The sequence below is a fragment of the Sparassis crispa genome (assembly GCF_003851025.1).
Source record: "Sparassis crispa DNA, contig_000002F, whole genome shotgun sequence".
Lineage (NCBI taxonomy): Eukaryota > Fungi > Basidiomycota > Agaricomycetes > Polyporales > Sparassidaceae > Sparassis > Sparassis crispa.
This window is the reverse complement of record NW_020939749.1, coordinates 3,852,818-3,871,398: the sequence shown is the minus strand read 5'-3', so window position 1 is coordinate 3,871,398 and position 18,581 is coordinate 3,852,818. Positions and strand designations below refer to the sequence as shown.

The 18,581-nt window shown below is 44.8% G+C and overlaps 2 protein-coding genes across 2 annotated transcripts; one reads left to right on the top strand and one right to left on the bottom strand.

Annotated features, from left to right (window-relative positions):
* Positions 1 to 2,552: 2,552 nt before the first annotated feature.
* SCP_0313180 (hypothetical protein) lies at positions 2,553 to 4,213 on the top strand (the record flags this gene model as incomplete). The annotated part of the gene is made up of 3 exons (XM_027756701.1): positions 2,553 to 2,736; positions 2,791 to 3,588; positions 3,648 to 4,213. The coding sequence occupies 3 exons, from the start codon at positions 2,553 to 2,555 to the stop codon at positions 4,211 to 4,213; spliced, it is 1,548 nt and encodes a 515-aa protein (XP_027612502.1).
* A 7,879-nt stretch (positions 4,214 to 12,092) lies between these two features.
* Positions 12,093 to 13,855, bottom strand: SCP_0313170 (hypothetical protein; the record flags this gene model as incomplete). The annotated part of the gene is made up of 2 exons (XM_027756700.1): positions 12,093 to 12,244; positions 13,669 to 13,855. The coding sequence occupies 2 exons, from the start codon at positions 13,853 to 13,855 to the stop codon at positions 12,093 to 12,095; spliced, it is 339 nt and encodes a 112-aa protein (XP_027612501.1).
* Positions 13,856 to 18,581: the final 4,726 nt, after the last annotated feature.

Sequence of the window (18,581 nt, the reverse complement as noted above, 5' to 3'; positions counted from 1 at the left end):
GAGATGACGCGATGCAGTGCGCTGGCCCCTGGGTCGCATGTAACCCCATCGACCATCGCGGAGCGGTGGGGAGTGCGGAGCGCAAGGCCGGTCAAGGGTTAGATGGACGCGTCGACGCGCCGAACGCGCACCGCCAAGAGGTCATGGTACTCCCGGGGTTGACAACGTCGTTGATCGGAGTAGCGGTACCTCGGTCCGCCGCGCCGAAATGTAGACCAAGGTTCCAAGCTCCGAAGGAGGAACAAAACGGCGGCCGTGCGACATGGGACGTTTCGGAGGTCGGGACAACGTTCGCCGTTAATGCTCTACGCCGTCGACGTCACGGCAAAAATATTGCTCGCAATAAGCACGGAAGAGCGGCAAGCGGACAGCATGCGCTGCAGTTGCCCAAACCATGGATCATCGCGAGGTGTCATGCTGAACAACGCTCAGCGCCGCGTCTCCGCATCACCGGGGACCTGAACATGGTAGACCTGCTCGCTCCTCGACCGTCCACAGCAGTGCACCTCTCAAACGCTCTGTTCAACCCATGCGATCCGAGGAAACTCATGAGCAGAACACTCACGCGTTCATTCCGTCGTACGGGTATGCGTCGCAGCACTATCGGCGCCTCATGGTCCTTGTTCCGAGCAGATACGAATACGATTGTTTCACGTGTGAGGAGCATTGCAATAAGAGGCGCATGTATACTTACGTTCGCGTGTCACGGAGCTACACCACGGATCTGCGACATGAGTGCAGAGCCGGGCAGACACATCGAGGAGGCCTGACGACACACATCGTCGGATGACGAGGATTTCGTAACATGCGAGTGCCATATTCGAACGAGACGATCGTGCGGGGGTGCCACGTTGCTTCCCCACGTCAGGGTCAGGGTCATGGTGGAGCAGCGCGGAGTCAACGCGGGGAACACGGAACTGAAGCAGAAGAGCAGAAGCTGATCATGAGCGTTGAGCTTCCCCCCCAATTGTGCGACAGAGATTCCCTCGCCTCGGGTTTCTCATCTTCTCCGAGCTCGACGGAGTCCGGCGGCTCAAGTGTCAGCGCCTGAATGCATATGAGTGACCGTTTAATTCAGTGAAGAACTTCTTGCAGGCGCCACAGCAAACGGACAACGTTCCGCTACAGCCGGTGTCGCACGAGTGCGCAAAGGGGATGCACGGAGGACGAATGGAAGTAAACCGGAGCGGTCACGGACAAACGAACTCACAGCTCCTGATCAAGGCGCACGGAAGACAAACAGGGGTCAGCTGGTAGCGCACAGTCTGCAGCTAGAGCAGCGTAACCTGCGAAGGTAGTTGCATGCGCAGATGACGACGGAACGGGGGGACCTTCGAGGAACGCGTCCGATACGAGTTCGGACGCTCAAGACAGATCTGGGCATAGGCTTGCGACGCAGATCGCACAATCTGAGTGAAAGTATCGCGGTGCGCCAAGGAAGGGCCGCAGTCCTGAGATACTAGTGCGAATGTATGGATGTGGCAGTTAGACACCAGCGGGTCGACCATGCTGAATCGTGGCTGAGCGCTGGTCAGGCAGAGGATGCGCCACAACGCAAACAAAGGCCAACATCCCCACGAGGCTTTCTGCCAAAGATTGATCGACTCAGAGATTTCCACTGTTTATTCACTCCTTCAAAGCTTCAACGCTGTCTTAAATGTGAGCGACTTTGTCCCGTTTCCAGAATGAGCCAGCTGTGGAGCAACTGGATCGGAGGAAGATTGCTGTGGTTCTCGAAGACTTTGAAGGCCTCAAATTCCATAGCTAGTACTTACATCATCGGGGATCTTTGGACCTCTGCGACTTCGCGTTCTTGAGGTAGTTACCGGACGGAACGGATCTTTGACATGTCTATCTCTGGTTCAGACGTATGTGTTATGCGTACCATGTCACTCCAAAAGTCTTGCAAAGCTGAGCTCGGTCTGGTACTCTCCAATCGTCGACGGCGACATTGCGCAGGGCGCGTTATGCCGCAACGCATAGCGTCGCGGGTTCGCAAGATCGCTGTAGAGGTGCGTGAATTATGTATTTTTTCTGCCGGTGATATTTCCCGTCTCACCGTCGGTGAGTCGGTGAGACGGAAGTCACCGTGCTATAGCCGATGCACGCATGGTGGTGACTGGCCGAGGTTCAGGGCGAACCCTCATCATGATGGCGTCTTCGGTTTTCGTGCACCATGTCCGTTTCATGCCCCTTCGTATATGGAGCTGGTTTTCCCATACAGAGCAGCATCGTACCTGTCATTGCTGTTTCCAAGTCGTCTTAGTTGCATGACAACATACGTTCGGAGCGGTGCAGCGTGGTACACCTCAATATTCAATAGGTGAACGATGTACTTCACGACGAAGACAAAAAGATCACGAAGAATCTCAAGGACAGCAACCCTCACGATCAACGCTAGCCGTCAGTACGGCGATGCTGGTCGGGCCATCATCTCTTCACCGATCAACGAAGGATGCGGCCGAGACCCGTGAGATAAACTACCAGGCGAGCTCTAATCCTCAAGTTCCTGAATCACAGCTCTATGCGGGCTTTTCTCCTCCCTTCCCCTCATGGCGTATGCCACTGAATCCGTCGATTCGTGGCAGAATGCACTCATCGCGTACCATTCAGATACGAGCAAGAGTCCTCAGGCCACCTGGTCGTATGCCACCAATCCGGGAGCGACGTCCCCGCAAGGCGGACTAGCCATGGTTGGTGGCTCGCCCGGGGCGGGGTTCTCGTTCAAATTTACAGGTAAGTGTCGAGTGGCTTCTTTCCATGGAGACGACACTCATCCTTTCCTTGAAGGCGTAGAAGTGTTGGTCAACGGCCCTGTGAATGCGCCCATAGGCGGTTGCTCTCCCCCAGTGTCAGTTTACAGCGTAGACGGTTCTGCGCCGGTCACTTTCACAGCGCCAAACGTGACTACTAATATTGACGACCTGGAGTTTTTCGACAGCGGGCACCTTGCGCTCGGAGAGCATGTGCTCGTTACGAACATCACACAGGCATCTGCCGGGTGCTTATACGCGCTGGATTATATCACGTATATCGCACCACCGGGAGACGTGCTTCCTACAGCATCGTCCACCGCCCCTGCGCCCTCGAGCTCAAGCTCTGCCACGCCGTCGTTAGCTGCTCCTGCACAACCAACATCTCCGTCTCCGCAGTCTCCGTCTCCTCAGTCCCCATCTCCCACACAGTCGTCCCCTTCCTCGCCGCAGCTATCGTCCGCGGCACATCAGTCTTCTTCGTTTTCTTCTTCACAGTCGTTATATTCAGGATCGCAATCTGCGTCATCGTCACCATCATTATCATCCACCGTCTCTCATTTATCATATTCGTCTGGGAGGAATACAACGGCGGCTGGTGGACCTACGGGTGCGTCGCCTCTCGAGACTGCAGCAAGTTCTCCATCGTCCGCTGGCATGGCGGGCGGCATCACCCATAAATCGTCAACCCCGATTGGGGCCATTGTGGGCGGCGTTGTGGGCGGGATCGCCGGGTTAACGGTCCTGCTCATACTGCTCATATTGTGGTACCGACGCCGAAATGCATCGGACACTTTGCCGGATCCTTATGTTGATCAGGGAGACAATGATAAAGGTACGTTACCGAGGTCGATCTGTCGGCGTGGAAACCTAACGCCCTCGTGGGGTGTACAGGGTCTGTTCCAGCAGTTTCAGTTTACAAAAGTGAACTTCATATCCGGCATGACCCTGAGTCGGGAATGCGGATGGTGGAATCGATGCCGAACGAGGGCTCATCGTCGGTCGCACCGCAAAGCCTTGGTGAGACACGGAGCAGCGCGTCGCTCTTGCCTGGCACCTCATCATCATCTGAATATCCACCTACTCCTGATGCTGTCGAAGGAGCAGCGAACGCAGTTCAGCCCCTGCAGCATACCACCACCTCCTCTCTGCCCGCGGCCTCCTCTTCTCCTTTAGTTTCACCGCTAACCGCCATCACCTCACCTCCAATAACGGAGATCTCGGGACAGCGGTCTTCGTTAGTTCACGGCCGTTCGTTGGGTATACCTCAAGATGGCGTAGGCGCTTCATCTTCATCGCAAATGCCCTTTGGGTCTCCATCCTCATCCTCATCGCCCGCGCTCCGGCCACGATCGCCCGAGCTCCATATGGATTCGGGTATGCGCTTCCCCCCACACTTTGTACCCTCAGAGGTGGACATGAACCTCCTTGGCGCGCCGCCGATGTATACGCCGGATTGATGCAGGGCCAGCTTCCACTCATTCGGATATGAGTTCTCTTGGGTAGGGCGATGGAACATCACTTGGTGCGTGGGTTTGGGCGTTTGGTTATGACAGCTTACAGTATGTAGATGTCCCCGTTGGATGTGAGTATTTTTAGTAATCTCACGTAGTGATTTTCCCAGCGCCTGTGGCATGTCGGGACATGACTGTATTATGTGGTGCATGCACTCTGCTGAGAGAAATCTGTTTGGGGTTTCCTTTTGTGGTTGCTGATAACCAGGATAACAGAATCTCTATGAAAATTACAGTGGTGTGTGGTCAAATCATTCCAAGTCTTATAATTTATATTACTGGTGGCTTGCAGGAGTCATTCCGTAGACTTTAGGCACCACTTAGTATGAACATAATCAACAATGGGGAAGAGCCAATCACTCCGATTGTTAATGAATTGCAGCCTCAGCATATGTGTCATCCATTAGGGGACTGCTGCTTCCAGTGTATGCTTACTTATGTTATAAATACACCTCTTCATTTAAACTGACACCCTTTCTCAAGTTCAATGCAAAAAAAATCCAGCAGCACTTACATAAGCTCCTTGGTTTTTTGCAAAATTAATCACATCATTTGGATTAGACCTCAGCTGGTTTTGTGAGATTAGCTCTACCTTACATCTCAATAAAATAACATGCAGGTCTCGAAGTGCTTTATGCGACTTTATTATTATTATTATTATTATTATTATTATTATTATTCTGAGGATACTCTTTCTCCTCATTTTCTTTATTATTCTTGTCTTCATTGTCATGCTTTCCGGCCACCAATAAGCATTGAAGTGGCAATGCTGAACATGTTCAAAGTCAGAAGGAGATTTTATGCTCATATTACCCCTTTATTATAGACATAGGCTCCTCCTTATTATCATTTTCATTGTTATCTTGCTGGCTATCAGTGAGCACTAATGTGGTGATGCAAAGAGTTTTTGAATAGGGGAGGGTACTGTGAGGTGTTGTGAGAGTGAGGACAATGGCAAATTAATAAAAATAAAATACACCTTAGACACCATGCTTAAGTGAGCACAATGCCCAAACCCCTGTATCATTTTTGATGATGCAGAATTTACCTTGTATGAGTAAGATAAACAGTGTGGCCTTGGTATGTAACTGAATTATCATATAAAGTGTATAGCACAGTGGAGAGTTGACAGATAAGGTGCCATGCTCAAGTGAACACAGTATCTGCATGCTCTGTTAAGATAACATGGTATGTATGCCATCTTGCTTGATGCTCTTTTGCATGTGTAAGATGGATAAAGGGATGGGTAATGTGGTTGGAACACTAGCAGAGCTCAAAGTTAATGCAGCGTATGCTGCAAGTTTCTGCTATACTGCAGTTTCAGTTAAAAAAACTTAGTAATTTAATCAAAATGAGAGGTGTAACATTAGATAAGTGCCTCAAGTTAAGGACTGACCAGGTGCCTATCTGAACATTGTCCGACCAGTTATCCTCGTCATCAACGATGATGAGGATGACCACTTTCTGGGACTTTCTCAACTTTTCTATGACTTTATTTATTTATGATACTAAGATTTTTTTTGGCACATCTCAAATATAACCATCTAATCATTATATATATGTTATTGAACTTGTTGAGCTCATCATTTACAACAGCAAGCAAGAACACATCACTAACATAATGAGTGGTGTCAAAGGTCATATCACACTATATCACAAGTGGCATTACTTTGAGACTAACACACACAATTTGTGTCTCACGTAAAGAGTATATCCTACATAGGGAGATCTTCATGCTCAACTTGCAAGAGCAGTGAATGAGAAAGGACAATATCAACTTTTCCTCAAAATATATTGCACCTATATGCCAATCACCCTTAAGGACAAGTACATCACACGAGACACCATGATTCCATCTATTGGCACATACCTCATCTTCACTCTTTACAGCCGCTCAACATAGGCAATTCCCTCATTCATATCAGTGTAAGATTCTGCTTAGTCTCCTTCCCTCTATTCCTATAATCATCATTTATCTGCCAAGCAGATGTTCAATAGACTTTGCTTGTCAAGGGTTAGATGGTGAAGGAGAATATGAGATGAAGACACTTAGTTTGATTGAGGCATAGAGAATTATGTTTGTATCTTTTTACTATTATCACTGGTTGTACTTTTAGTTACAGTGCTCAGTATGTTGTTTGTTATATTTGTAACTTGTTGAAATGTTCTGTTGATTCTATTTGTTATTTGCTATATAAATAAGTACAACAATAGCCTAGCTATTATTTCTATTTATTTATTCCAAAACAATAGCCTACTATTCATAACACATAGAACTATTGTTTCTATTGATTTAAATGGTTATTATTCTTATTGATTTACTTAGCAATTGTTCATCCTTTTATTATTCTTTTCCATTGTTCCTGTCTATTATGCTTGAGACCTTATTGTCATATTTTCTCCACAAGTTTTAGTATATAGAGGCCCTTGCTTGAGTCAGAAATAAGAACATAATTTTATCAAGAAGTGATCGAACTAAGCAGTCAAGCAATTAAGTGCTACGAAGCCAAGTAGTAAAGTCACTGTCTAAGCCACTAGTAATTTATAAGTACATACCATTGTACTTACTGGATTACAAAGTCTATCATGCAAGTCTCTAAGTTTATAAGTCTTAAGGACTGATATTAGAGTCCGTGTACTCATATCAGTCAACTCTACTGAAGTTAGTATTTTATGTAAAAAGGGCACTCTACTACTTTGTTCTTATTTCTAACATCTAATTTACTTCAGTAACAACTGAAATATAATCTGACTTAAGACCAGTCAATGTTGACTCGGGGTATGCATGGGCCTTGGCCGAAGGAGCTTTTGGCTCCAGGTCAAGTGAGTGGTACTTCGCTGTGGTTCACTGGGTGAGACAAAAGGGAAAGTACGCTAGGCTATCACAGTTGTTCGTTGATATCAAATTTATGATAGTGGGTTAGGGATGTCTGAGCTATACGTGTGTTTCGTTGTCTGAAGTCGGGATGGTAGTCTGCACAATACAAATGAGAAAGTGTAGAGGGGGATGCCTAGCAACTGTGTGCAAGAGCTTGCATTCTGTCTTCTTATACAATGCCTACAACCAGTGCAGGGCTTTCTGAGTCTTCTTCGTCTTCTTATTTGTGTGCCTACAACCATGTGCAGGGCTTACCAAGTCTTCTGTGTCCCTATCTGGGTGCCTACAACTGTGTGCAGGGCTTTACTGAGTGCGTATGTTCTAATACGATGTGCCTGACTGATAACTTTCCTACGTGTTGTCCGAGAACTTTTCGAGAACAGTTTGAGTATCTAGCAACCATGTGCTAGACTACCCAAAAGAAACTGGACGAGAGTGCAGTAGTTGTGTTCGTAACAACTCACTGCCTGCGCTGAACTGAATTCATCAGAATCCTTTTGATTACGAGTAACAAGTTACTGGGAGGAGTGGAACGAACTCCTATTCTTTTAGTTTATCACTTGTAGGGTAAGCTATAAGCGGAGGGAGAACTCTTCACTTACAGGAGTCTATAAGTGGGGAGAGAAGACTGAGGGTCGGGGTGCCTCAGGGGTCCTTTTATACCCCTCGAATGTCACCCATTATGACCGTTACATAGTAGTGTTACATGGCAGATTGGCTAATAGCAAAATAAGAGCATCATGTGATCAAAGGGGAAAGTAGGAAGAAAAAATGTCTTAGGACCTTTGTGTTCAATAGCATAAAGTGCGCAGGGAGAAATAGGGAAGACAAAACTCTTGGGACCTCCATGTCCAATAGCATAAAGTGAGCAGGGAGAAGTAGGGAAAAAGCACTTTCTGAGTTTTTCCCATCTAATAGCATAATGTAAGCATCAGGTGACACGCTCAGCCAAACATTCTCGGATTCTGTCTTAGTCACGTGACTTCTTCGTCGAGTGCTTCACCAGTGGTTACATGTTCACAAGCCAAACACTTTTGGTATGTGACATCTGGGTGGCACGAAAAAACGCAACTGACCCCAGTTGCCCTCCTCGGACCATTCAGGTTCTTGATGAAACATCAGAATCTTCTACACTAATGCTTGAATGGTCAGAGTGGTCATCTGAACTGCTGCTTCCATCATTTTCATAATTTTCCATTTCTTTGATGATACACTCCCAGACCTCCTGGCCTCTAAAAATGCATTTTCCAGCGATCACTCAGACCTCACTACTCTATGTCCTAGCCTCCGAGATGCATCCGACCCTTTCGCGACCTTATGCGAACTTTGGCGACTTCGTGTGACTTCGTTCGACTTCGTGTGACTTCGTTCGACTTCGTGTGACTTCGTTCGACTTTGCTCGATTCCTCGCGACTCCTCTCTGAGATTCGACATTCTTTCGTCACTCATGCGCCACTCTTGCATCTCCCCGCTGTCGAATATCACTTACTCGTTGTCCTGTGGTCTAGTCCGATGCGCCCTGGCCGATTGCCTTCTAGGTCCGTACTTTCCTGATGTCACGCCGCCTCTCTGGATGTCGCACTGACTTACTGGTTCATCGTGTCGACTTATCGGTGTCGCATGATGATCACACCCTCCTGTTTTGCAAATCTCATTCCCTTTATCATTTGACCTTCCCCTTCAAGACTCCTACCTTTGTGCTGCACTGGAGATGCCGTTAGAGTGTTCCATGTGGTTCAGGACAAGTAGCATATGTTTTCTGTCAATTTCCCTCTACTTTACCATTCTTTTCCATCGCTAACATATGACATTCACCTCTCCACTCCCTTTACCTATTTTTCCATTGGTCCTAGACCATTGCGACTTTTTCCGATGTCAGGATCCATCTTCCGATATTTCGCGACTTTCACATTTCACTTCTTCATTCCCTCCTCTATAAATACCTGCTGTATCTACATCGATTATCATTGAAGAACCAGTAGGAGACTTCCCCCTTCACTTCAGATCACTGAGAAACTGCGTTTACTGTGATAGTAACTTCGAACTGCGATATACCCCACTGCGACATAGCGACTGCGACTGCGACATAGCGAGACTGCTATACTTTGAGACTGCATACTGCGACTGCGATACCGAACTGCGACACTGCGATATAGCGATATACCACCTGTGTTAGTCTTAATCTGACTTTTGCGTTAAGCTGACTGCAACTTCGTCGAGACAGCGAATACTGTGTTCTCCCATAGCATTCTACCCCCACAGATAGTTCCCTTGCCCTTTGCAATTTAGTTTACCTTCACCTACGAGTTTGGCAATTGCATCGCGACTTTAGCTTCTTACCTCCGACTTTTGCGACTTTGTCGTAGATTGTCACCCGACTTCGCATTTACATTGCGAGCCCTCGTTCCTTTACAGGTTGCATCCCCCTTTGGCTTAGGTCGAGGTTCTGGGACCCACTTGCTTTATTTTACAGTTGTGATGCCCTTCCCTCACACACAGATCGCCCCTGCTTCTCATTTGTTTTAGTTGGGTTTAGGTGTTTGTGTCAGGTGTGCACTCATCATCGGCTAATTCGATAAGGCGTGGGTCATCATGATGCACATATGGCAGCAGGCGAAATGCAGCAATGCTTTGTTTCCAAGGTGTTCCATCAAGATCCTTTAGAACATATGCTCCATTTATTGTCTGGCGTACCACCTCGTAGGGGCCCAAATATCGGTCTTTGTGTTTGTGATCCATCTCCTTTTCGACTGTGTTGTTGTGTACAAGAACCAACTCTCCCTTCGTATATGTGTCCTTGGTAAGGTGGCACTTGAAATGTGTCTCGAATGCTTCTTTGGATTGGAGGTGATGATGACGTAGTGTGTCCACAGCACATGCTAAGTCTTTGGGTCTCTTCTGTAGTTGGTGAATGCACATTGCAAGCAGGTCACTGGTTGTCATTCCTGAATAATATCCTTCCATCATGAACATTGCTTCAGTAAGGTCGAAAGGAAGCACGGGGTGGACTCCATACAGCAAATAATATGGGAAGAAACCAGTTGAGCGGCTGAAGGTGATGCTGTCCCTGAAGACTGCATGATGTATGAGATCGGGCCAGCAGTTGACTTGTCCATTACATGCCTTGATAATTGATTTGCATATCGTGAAGTGTCCACGTTCGACTACTCCATTTGCTTTTGAATTGTAGGCTGATATTTGCACTTGAGGAATTTCATAGCAGCATATTAACTCTGAGAACGCTCCTTTGACTTCATTTCCATTGTCGGTTGTTACTTGTCCCACTGCTCCGTATCGGCAAAATACTTCTTTTCAAATGAATCATACCACAGCTTTAGCATTGGCTTTGCATAGCGCTCATCCTTCGGCTGCTCGAGAAAGATCTTTGGCAGTCGGCATAAACATAATGTTCACATAAACCTTGGTGAATATGATGGATGGGGCTGATATCAGGATGGGCACTTCCACTTTGCGTACACTTCAGATTTGACACTGGTGACATAATCGGACATGCTGCTGTGCATCGTTCCACATTCCTGGCCAGTAGAAATGCTCTCTCAGAGTTTGCATGACAGCATATTCTCCCCGGTGTCCAAGTCCTTTGTGTGCTTGAAACAAAATAGATTGTTGGGATTTTGCAAAGAGGATGACTCACAATGGGGGCTTTCATCCATTCCTTTGATATAGTTTTCCATTGTGCATAAGGAACTGTGAAGCCTTCTGGATAAATTGTCACTTTTCTTGAGTGTTCGGGAAGGATGGTGTTTCAAGGGTCTGCAGAAAATGCTTGTAATCACTGAGGGCCTCATCTTGGTCACTTTGAGTAATAGTGTATCCCTTGACTGCGTCTTCGTGGGTTCCTTTCATGTATCTAACCAGCGCTGATCCATAGCTTCGACTTCGGGCTCTGATTTCCATGTATAATGCGATATCATCGAACCAGAAATCATCATGTTCACTTGCTTCTTTATTGGATGCCAATTCTCATCATGATAGAGCATCGGGTCCTTTGTGTTTGTCGGCGGGCACATGGATGAGCGTAAAGTGAAACAACAGGACTTCTTGTATCCATCGATTGATAGTTGCATTGGGTTGCAAGTCCAGTTCATTCAGCATTCTCTTAATGTATTTTGCATCCACTTCCACTTGCAAGTTCCATACTCCAATCAAGTATAACCGATAGGCATGCAGCACTCGGTACAGTCCATAGAGCTCCAGTTTCAGTTGTGAATATCTTGACTCTCGTTCATTTATGGGGATCAATCCATAGTGCGCTGGACACTTTCAGCCTTCATCATCATATTGTCCCAATATAAATCCAACCACGTACTTGCTTGAGTCCACAGATAGTATCACAGGATTGTCCACCTGATAGTTAACTGGGCGAAGTGCCGGTGCGGAAGTGATAGCGGTTTTCAGCTCGTCAAATGCATCTTGTCACCAGTTGGTCCATTCAAAGTCAACAGTTTGATGAGTCAACTTGGTGAGTGGTCGGGCGATTAACGAGTACTGATGAATCCAAATGTATACGGTTCCACATGCATGCATGTCGCGTACTGTCTTCAAAACTGGCCATTTGAGGATTTTCTCTATTTTCTGGTCATCGAGCAGGTGTCCTTCCAGGGTGCATGTTTGTCCAACAATAAGAACTCACTGGCGGGCTAATTGGAACTTCTTTCCTGAGAACGTGGTTCCAGCATGTTCAATTCAATGCAAAATTTGGTGCACATCCAATGCATGTTCCCATATGAAACATCTGATTCCGGGATTCTCCAATAATACTTCTGGCTCCCCATCTGTGTCAGGGTACTTGGTGTCAGTTTCTTTGATAGGCAGGTCATCAATAAAGATATCTGCTTTGGTCGGGATTTCATCTTACAATATGAAGGTCATGCAATTTTGAAATTCAGCAGGCGAGTTTGTGAAGCCGGTGGGAAGTGATGTGATTCATAGCAGTCCCAAAGGAGTATGGAATGATGTCAGGTCTCGGCTGCTCGTGTCCACTTTGTGTGCGTCAAATCCCCAATGAAGGTCTCCGATGGTGTAAACTTTTCTTCCTGCGAATGGTTCCACAAAGTCATCCAGTGAGGGCGGAAGTCCTGCATCTCGGATGGTGACTTTATTTAATGGCTGTAGGTCATGAACGATGATGAGGGCACACCCAACACAAACACCTAAACCCAACTAAAACGAAATGAGAAGCAGGGTCGCTCTGTGTGTGAGGGAAGGGCGTCGCAACTGTAAAATAAAGCAAGTGGGTCCCAGAACCTCAACCTAAGTCAAAGGGGGATGCAACCTGTAAAGGAACGAGGGCTCGCGATGTAAACACGAAGTCGGGCGACAATCTACGACAAAGTCACAAAAGTCGAAGGTAGGAAGCTAAAGTCACGACACGATCACCAAACTTGTAGGTGAAGGTGAACTAAATTGCAAAAGGGGAAGGAAACTATCTGTGGGGGTAGAACGCTATGGGAAAATGCAGTATTCACCATCTCGATGAAGTTGCAGTTAGTCTAACGCAAAAGTCGGATTAAGACTAATGCAGTTCGCTATTGCTATTTTGCTATGTTGCTATATCGCAGTGTCGCAGTTCGCTATCGCAGTCGCAGTATGCAGTCTTACTATGTTGCAGTGTCGCGGTGTTGCTATGTCACAGTGGGGTATATCGCAGTTCGAAGTCGCTATCGCAGTAAACGCAGTGTCTCAGTGATCTGAAGCTAAGGGGAACTCCTCCCTACTGGTCTTCGATGATAATCGACGTAGATACAGCAGGTATTTATAGAGGGAAAAATGGGGGAGGTGAAATGCGAAAGTCGCAAAATGTCGGAAGATGGATCCTGACATCGGAGAGAGTCGCAATGGTCTAAGACCAATGGAAAATAGGTAAAGGGTGTGGAGAGGTGAATGTCGTACATTAGCAATGGAGAAGAACGATAAAGTAGAGGAAAATCGAAAGAAAACATATGTTACTTGTCCTGAACCACATGGAACACTCTAACGGCATCTCCGGTCCAGCACGAAGGTAGGAGTCTTGAAGGGGAAGGTTGAATAATAAAGGGAATGGGATTTGCAAAGGAAGAGGTTGCGACCATCGTGCGACACTGATAAGTCGGCGTGGTGAACCAGCGAGTCGGCACAATGTCCAGAAAGGTGGTGCGACATCGGGGAAGTACGGACTTAGATGGAAATTGACCAGGGCGCATCAAACTAGACCAAAGGACAACGGGTAAGTGGTATCCGACTGTGAGGAGATGCAAGAGTGGCATATAAGTGACGAAAGAATGTCGAATCTTGGTGCGAAGTCGCGAGGAATCAAGCGAAGTCGAATGAAGTCGCCAAAGTTCGCATAAGGTCGCGAAAGGGTCAGATGCATCTTGGAGGCTAAGGGATAGAGTAGTGAGGTATGAGTGATCACTGGAAAATGCGTTTTCAGAGGCCAGGAGGTCTGGGAGCGTATCAACGATCCGTAGTTTTCCATTTTTCTTCACCACACAAAACCATCATGAGCGATACGAGGACTGACTGGCTTCATATACTCCAGCAGCCATCTTTTCCTTAAGAAGCTGGATAACTTTCTTCTTAATTCCAGAGGGGATAGGAATAATCCTCCATAAACATTCCTCAATCTGTATCTTCAAAAGCCAAAGCTCCTTCGTTGAGCCGTAGGATATGCTTGAATAGCTTTTCTTCTTTCGGGCATAGGAATCCATCTGGGTTTATGTTCATCTCCTCCATTTGGGTTTATGTTCATCTCCTCCATTCGTTCCTGTGTGAGTCGCGTTCCAGGTGTAAAGTCTGGCGCGTGCAGTGTAAGTGGCATACAAGTGGACATTTGTATGCAGGGGTGACATTATCTGCTGATGCTGAGAATAATTATAAAGTAGAAAAGAGCAAGAACTTCAATGTTCAAGATATTGTGGACTTGCAGACTTCGCAAAGTTTACAGACACCTGACATTCTGATAAATGTCACATTTTCTAGAGCCTTCAGAAATTTATTACTGGTTCCTTATTGACAATGGTGATGCACAGCCTCTTGCTGTCTTTGCTTCTTGTTCATTTTAATGCTTTATCTATTCTTTTACTCTGTTTTTGATCCTTGACACTTTATATCAACATTGTGATCAGCTACATTCAAGCTCAACTCCATTTTCACTATCAAATACATTCATTCAATAGTGTCTTCATCTGAGTGCTTAGGCAGAAGGACACAAATAAGAAAAAAAATTGTATAACCTCTTTTGTTGCTGTACTATCTGTCTGCAGAACTGTGCTAGCTGCCTGCATGGTGGGCACCACATAGCTCTTGCTTCTGAAATTAAGAATTTAGTGTATGCAAAAAAAGCATGGCAATTGAGGTATTATACTCACTTGAGTATAGTGTTTAAGGTGTATTTATTTTCCATCATCATTCTCACTATCTCAAGGCACACACATTTACTTTCTTATTAAAAGAGCATTTGAGATGAATCTACATATTATAAAGTGGTGAGAAGGCCCAAATGCCATGCTCTCAAGTACAGGATGATTACCTTTGCATAATGCAAGAACCAGAAATTAAACTGATGCCACAGATAACAGCCTGAGAAAAGCATCAAAGGTAAGTAAATCATGTAGCTATTAATATCTATTGGTAACAATAACAATAAGGTCAGGATGCACTCATACTCATTGCATGTCTATGCAAATCCTCTCTATTATCCTTCATATGGTTAATTTGTATTCCTAGGCCCCACATTCACCTTGCCTGTTGAAGAGAGTACCAGAAAAGGCAGACATATATATTATATATTATTACAGTGGGGTATGCAAGGTGCATCCATCTATTTTTTGTTACATCAGGTTCTCATACATTCTGGGGAGGAAGTTAGGATGATCAAATGATACCTGCACAATGTGCACCATTTATATGATCCACCAGTTATATGAAGTCTATCATTTGCATCTGCCATCTTCCTCAATAGATGTCATGCTAATACACACTGTGCTGTAAATGATAGTGTGACATAATAAGCATACTTGGGGGTAAGCAGTGCTGTGTTCGCACACCATGTCCGATTTATAAGTTGGTAAGGCCGTGCAAGCCCAGCATGGTCCGCTACCTTGAGAAGGAATAAACTTGTGGGGAGTTGGCACTGCATTCGCATGTCAGACTCCAATTTCACTTATTATTATGATGTTACCAGGTATTGTAGTAATTTTTTAGTCTGTTTCAGAATTGTGAAGTTGCAGTACACATTGGTCATGACTTTAAGTTACAGATACAATATATTCATTTCATAAATATATCTTTGATAGTTGTATTATATTGAAAAACCAGCCCGCATCCTACAGGCATGAAATACTGATACAGTACACATATTGAACTCTAATAAGGCAGGCAAGTTAGCTGTAAATTCTCCGATATAAGTCTGCTTCAGAATTGTGAAGTTGCAGTACACATTGGTCATGACTTTAAGTTGCAGATACAATATGTTCATTCCACAGATATAATTTAACCTGAGAAGATGTGCAAGTTCAACAGTTGCAGCTTCAGTGAGACATCCCCCAACCACAGGCCATTTGCTAGTGCTTGCCGAGGAAGTTGTCCTCAAGCTATCATCTTCATACAAGATGTACACATATGAACATCAGCAGTTGTAGACAGATTCAAGTCTGTCCCATATAGGACAGGCCCATTATGCTCGCAAACAGCCTCCTGACCATCTCGTCTCTCCCGCTGAGTTACACCATTACCAGTTCAACAGAGAACTAACATGTTGATAGAATTAGAATGAACTGTATGCAAATCGGCGAGTAAAGTGAACTTACCGCAAACTATACAAGAACTTTCACTCAGAGAAAGTGGACTTATAAAGTCATACCAATTTTGAATGATGTCCATCAGATCTCTGATCTAAGATGGTGATGGAGGAAATGGGATATCTGCTGTCCTCGTGCAGTACAGGTATACTTGTCTCCCCTTCGTCCTTCTTTGCCTTTTCTGAATCTGATAAAAAGTGTACATAGTGGGAAGACTATGGGGCTAAAACCCTATGAGCAGCAGATCCTGTGATGTGCCCTGAAGTGGCAGCTGTAGAAGCATTATGAGGCATTGTGTTTGCCGCAGTCTCAAATATCAACATTATCGGCATTATCGGAATCACATCTGCCTTGGAGAATAAAGTCACCATTTGTTCACATACTGGGTGTAAACATGCAGAAGGCTCAACATGTCGTCCAAATTGTGTGAGTCACACCTGAGTCTAATGCAATGTCAACAACAAGCAAGAGTGTGTAATGATTGATAAGGAAGGCACTCTACAAGAAATCCAAAGGGAATCTGGAGCGCAATATGATTATTAAACAAACACTCCAATTGGACTCACCCTGCAGGAACCTAGTCTGCAAACTTTACAGACTCATTGTTACTCAAGAAAAAGTTGCCCTCTGCTATGGTAAATTGCACAAGGTCCTCTGCCTGGAAGCTGTTGCTCCTCAGACTGCCACCTCTATGTAAGGAAATAACTGTATGTGAGCGAATAAGCAAGCATACACATATGCAATAACACAGCACAACGACCAACTCGGCGATGACCAACAAGTGAAACTGTGACCATTGCCACCAAGACAGGATACTGCACAGGTAATGGGTGAAAGAAATGGAAGCTGTGAACATCAGCATTAGCAGGGCATCTCCGAATGATATTTGAGCAGACTCACAATTACTCACAGGCTTCGTAGTTATACACATATAGCTCGATATGCAGGAGCAACGATGTTCCAACAAAAGGGAGGAGGAGAGAGGAGAAAGAGGGACCTGGTCATCGTTTCAGCACTGACAGCAAGAGCAGAATGTTCAAATGCAGAGAAAAAGAGGCAGATACCCATATCTGCTTGCGGAAAGGCCAATTTGGACTGCAGAAATCTATTCTGAGCAAGAATTACTATATGTGGTGTGAGTACAACCTCCTAACATTCTTCTTATGTCAGTGACCACCATACGTGCACAGACTGATAACTGATTCTTTAGGGAATCAGAATAATGCTCATCTTTGCAATTTGCAGATTTTGCTATATGAATATTTGTTTATATAGTTTATACCTAAGTCTTAGAACTTTCTAGTGCTTTCACCATTTTATCTTAATCACCAAGTTTTAAATCAAGTTAATAAGATTCATTAGAAGATGCAGTAAACAGCATTTGTAGGCTGCTTATTTTCACAACTTTTGTTGCCAGTTCATAAGTCTTAGTTTATAAGTAAGTCTAGTTTTTTGTTTGAGTGCAGTCTTTTCTTTTCTTTGTAGCAGACGGTCAAGCATTACTTTTTGACAGTAGAAAAGAGTTTTTAATATTAGATTATGTGAAGGTACAAAGAACTGTGATGGCCCAAAGATGCAATTTCTAAGCAGCTAAACACTTTACAATCTAAGCTAAGAAGCAAAGTGCAAGAATTAAAGCATTGAGTGCATTGCATACTGCTGGATAACATAGAATGTAAATATGTCAGACAGAATGATGACAGGTCACACATTGTAATGTGGCAGCTTGAACTCATTCTGCAGCACATAAGAGACTTCCTTCTATAAAATGCATTATTTTTTTTCTGTGAAAAAATCTGAGGAAAATAACAAAGTCTATTTCTCAGAAAAAATGTAAAAAATGCATAGAGTAAATCTCTGAGAAAAACTGTGGTTTAAAAAAGGGAATAGAAGTGTTAGATAAAACCCTGTGTTTCTTGGATGGTATTCCCCTCAGAAAGTATAGGTAAATTTTCTCAATAACTCTTCAAGAAAATTCTTAAGACATTCTGAAAATAGCAAAACTCCCTGAGAATTATAATAGGTGAAGAAATTGTACAATCTTTCTCTGATAATTATAGTTTTTCTTCCATATTTTGAGGGGAAATACGTTTGAGGTTTTTCTGTAAGGTTTCAATTCCCTTTTCTGTGCCACAGTTTTTCTGAGAAATATAATCAGTCATTTTCCTCAGTTTTTTCTCCAGTAAAAAAGATGTAATGCACCTTGTGTTTCAATCACCAATCCTCCCTTACAAAAGCTTTTCACATGATGCATCTCTACTGATCCTGGGTTTTGAATCTTATTTTGTTTTCTTACAAGAAAAAATGGGGGAAATTTCATACAAAATCTCAACCATCCCTGTAATGAGGAATAAATATAACAAAGTAGAGCAAAAAAATTTAAAGGGACATCCTTGGTGAATTATCAGACAAAGAGTATTTCTTCTTGGAGTGCGGAAGGAGTTCCGGACATGATCACCGAGTAGCTCAAGTAGGAAGGGAACAAATATGTACAAATATAGCCCGTATCCGTGGCGGGCAATGCCCACCCCCACGTGCTCACACGCAACTCTTCCAACCAGCAAGTCCAAAATCTCTCTACAACTCTCCATCCTCCATACCTCTTTGCTGTCTTTACTCCTCCGTGAACATAGCC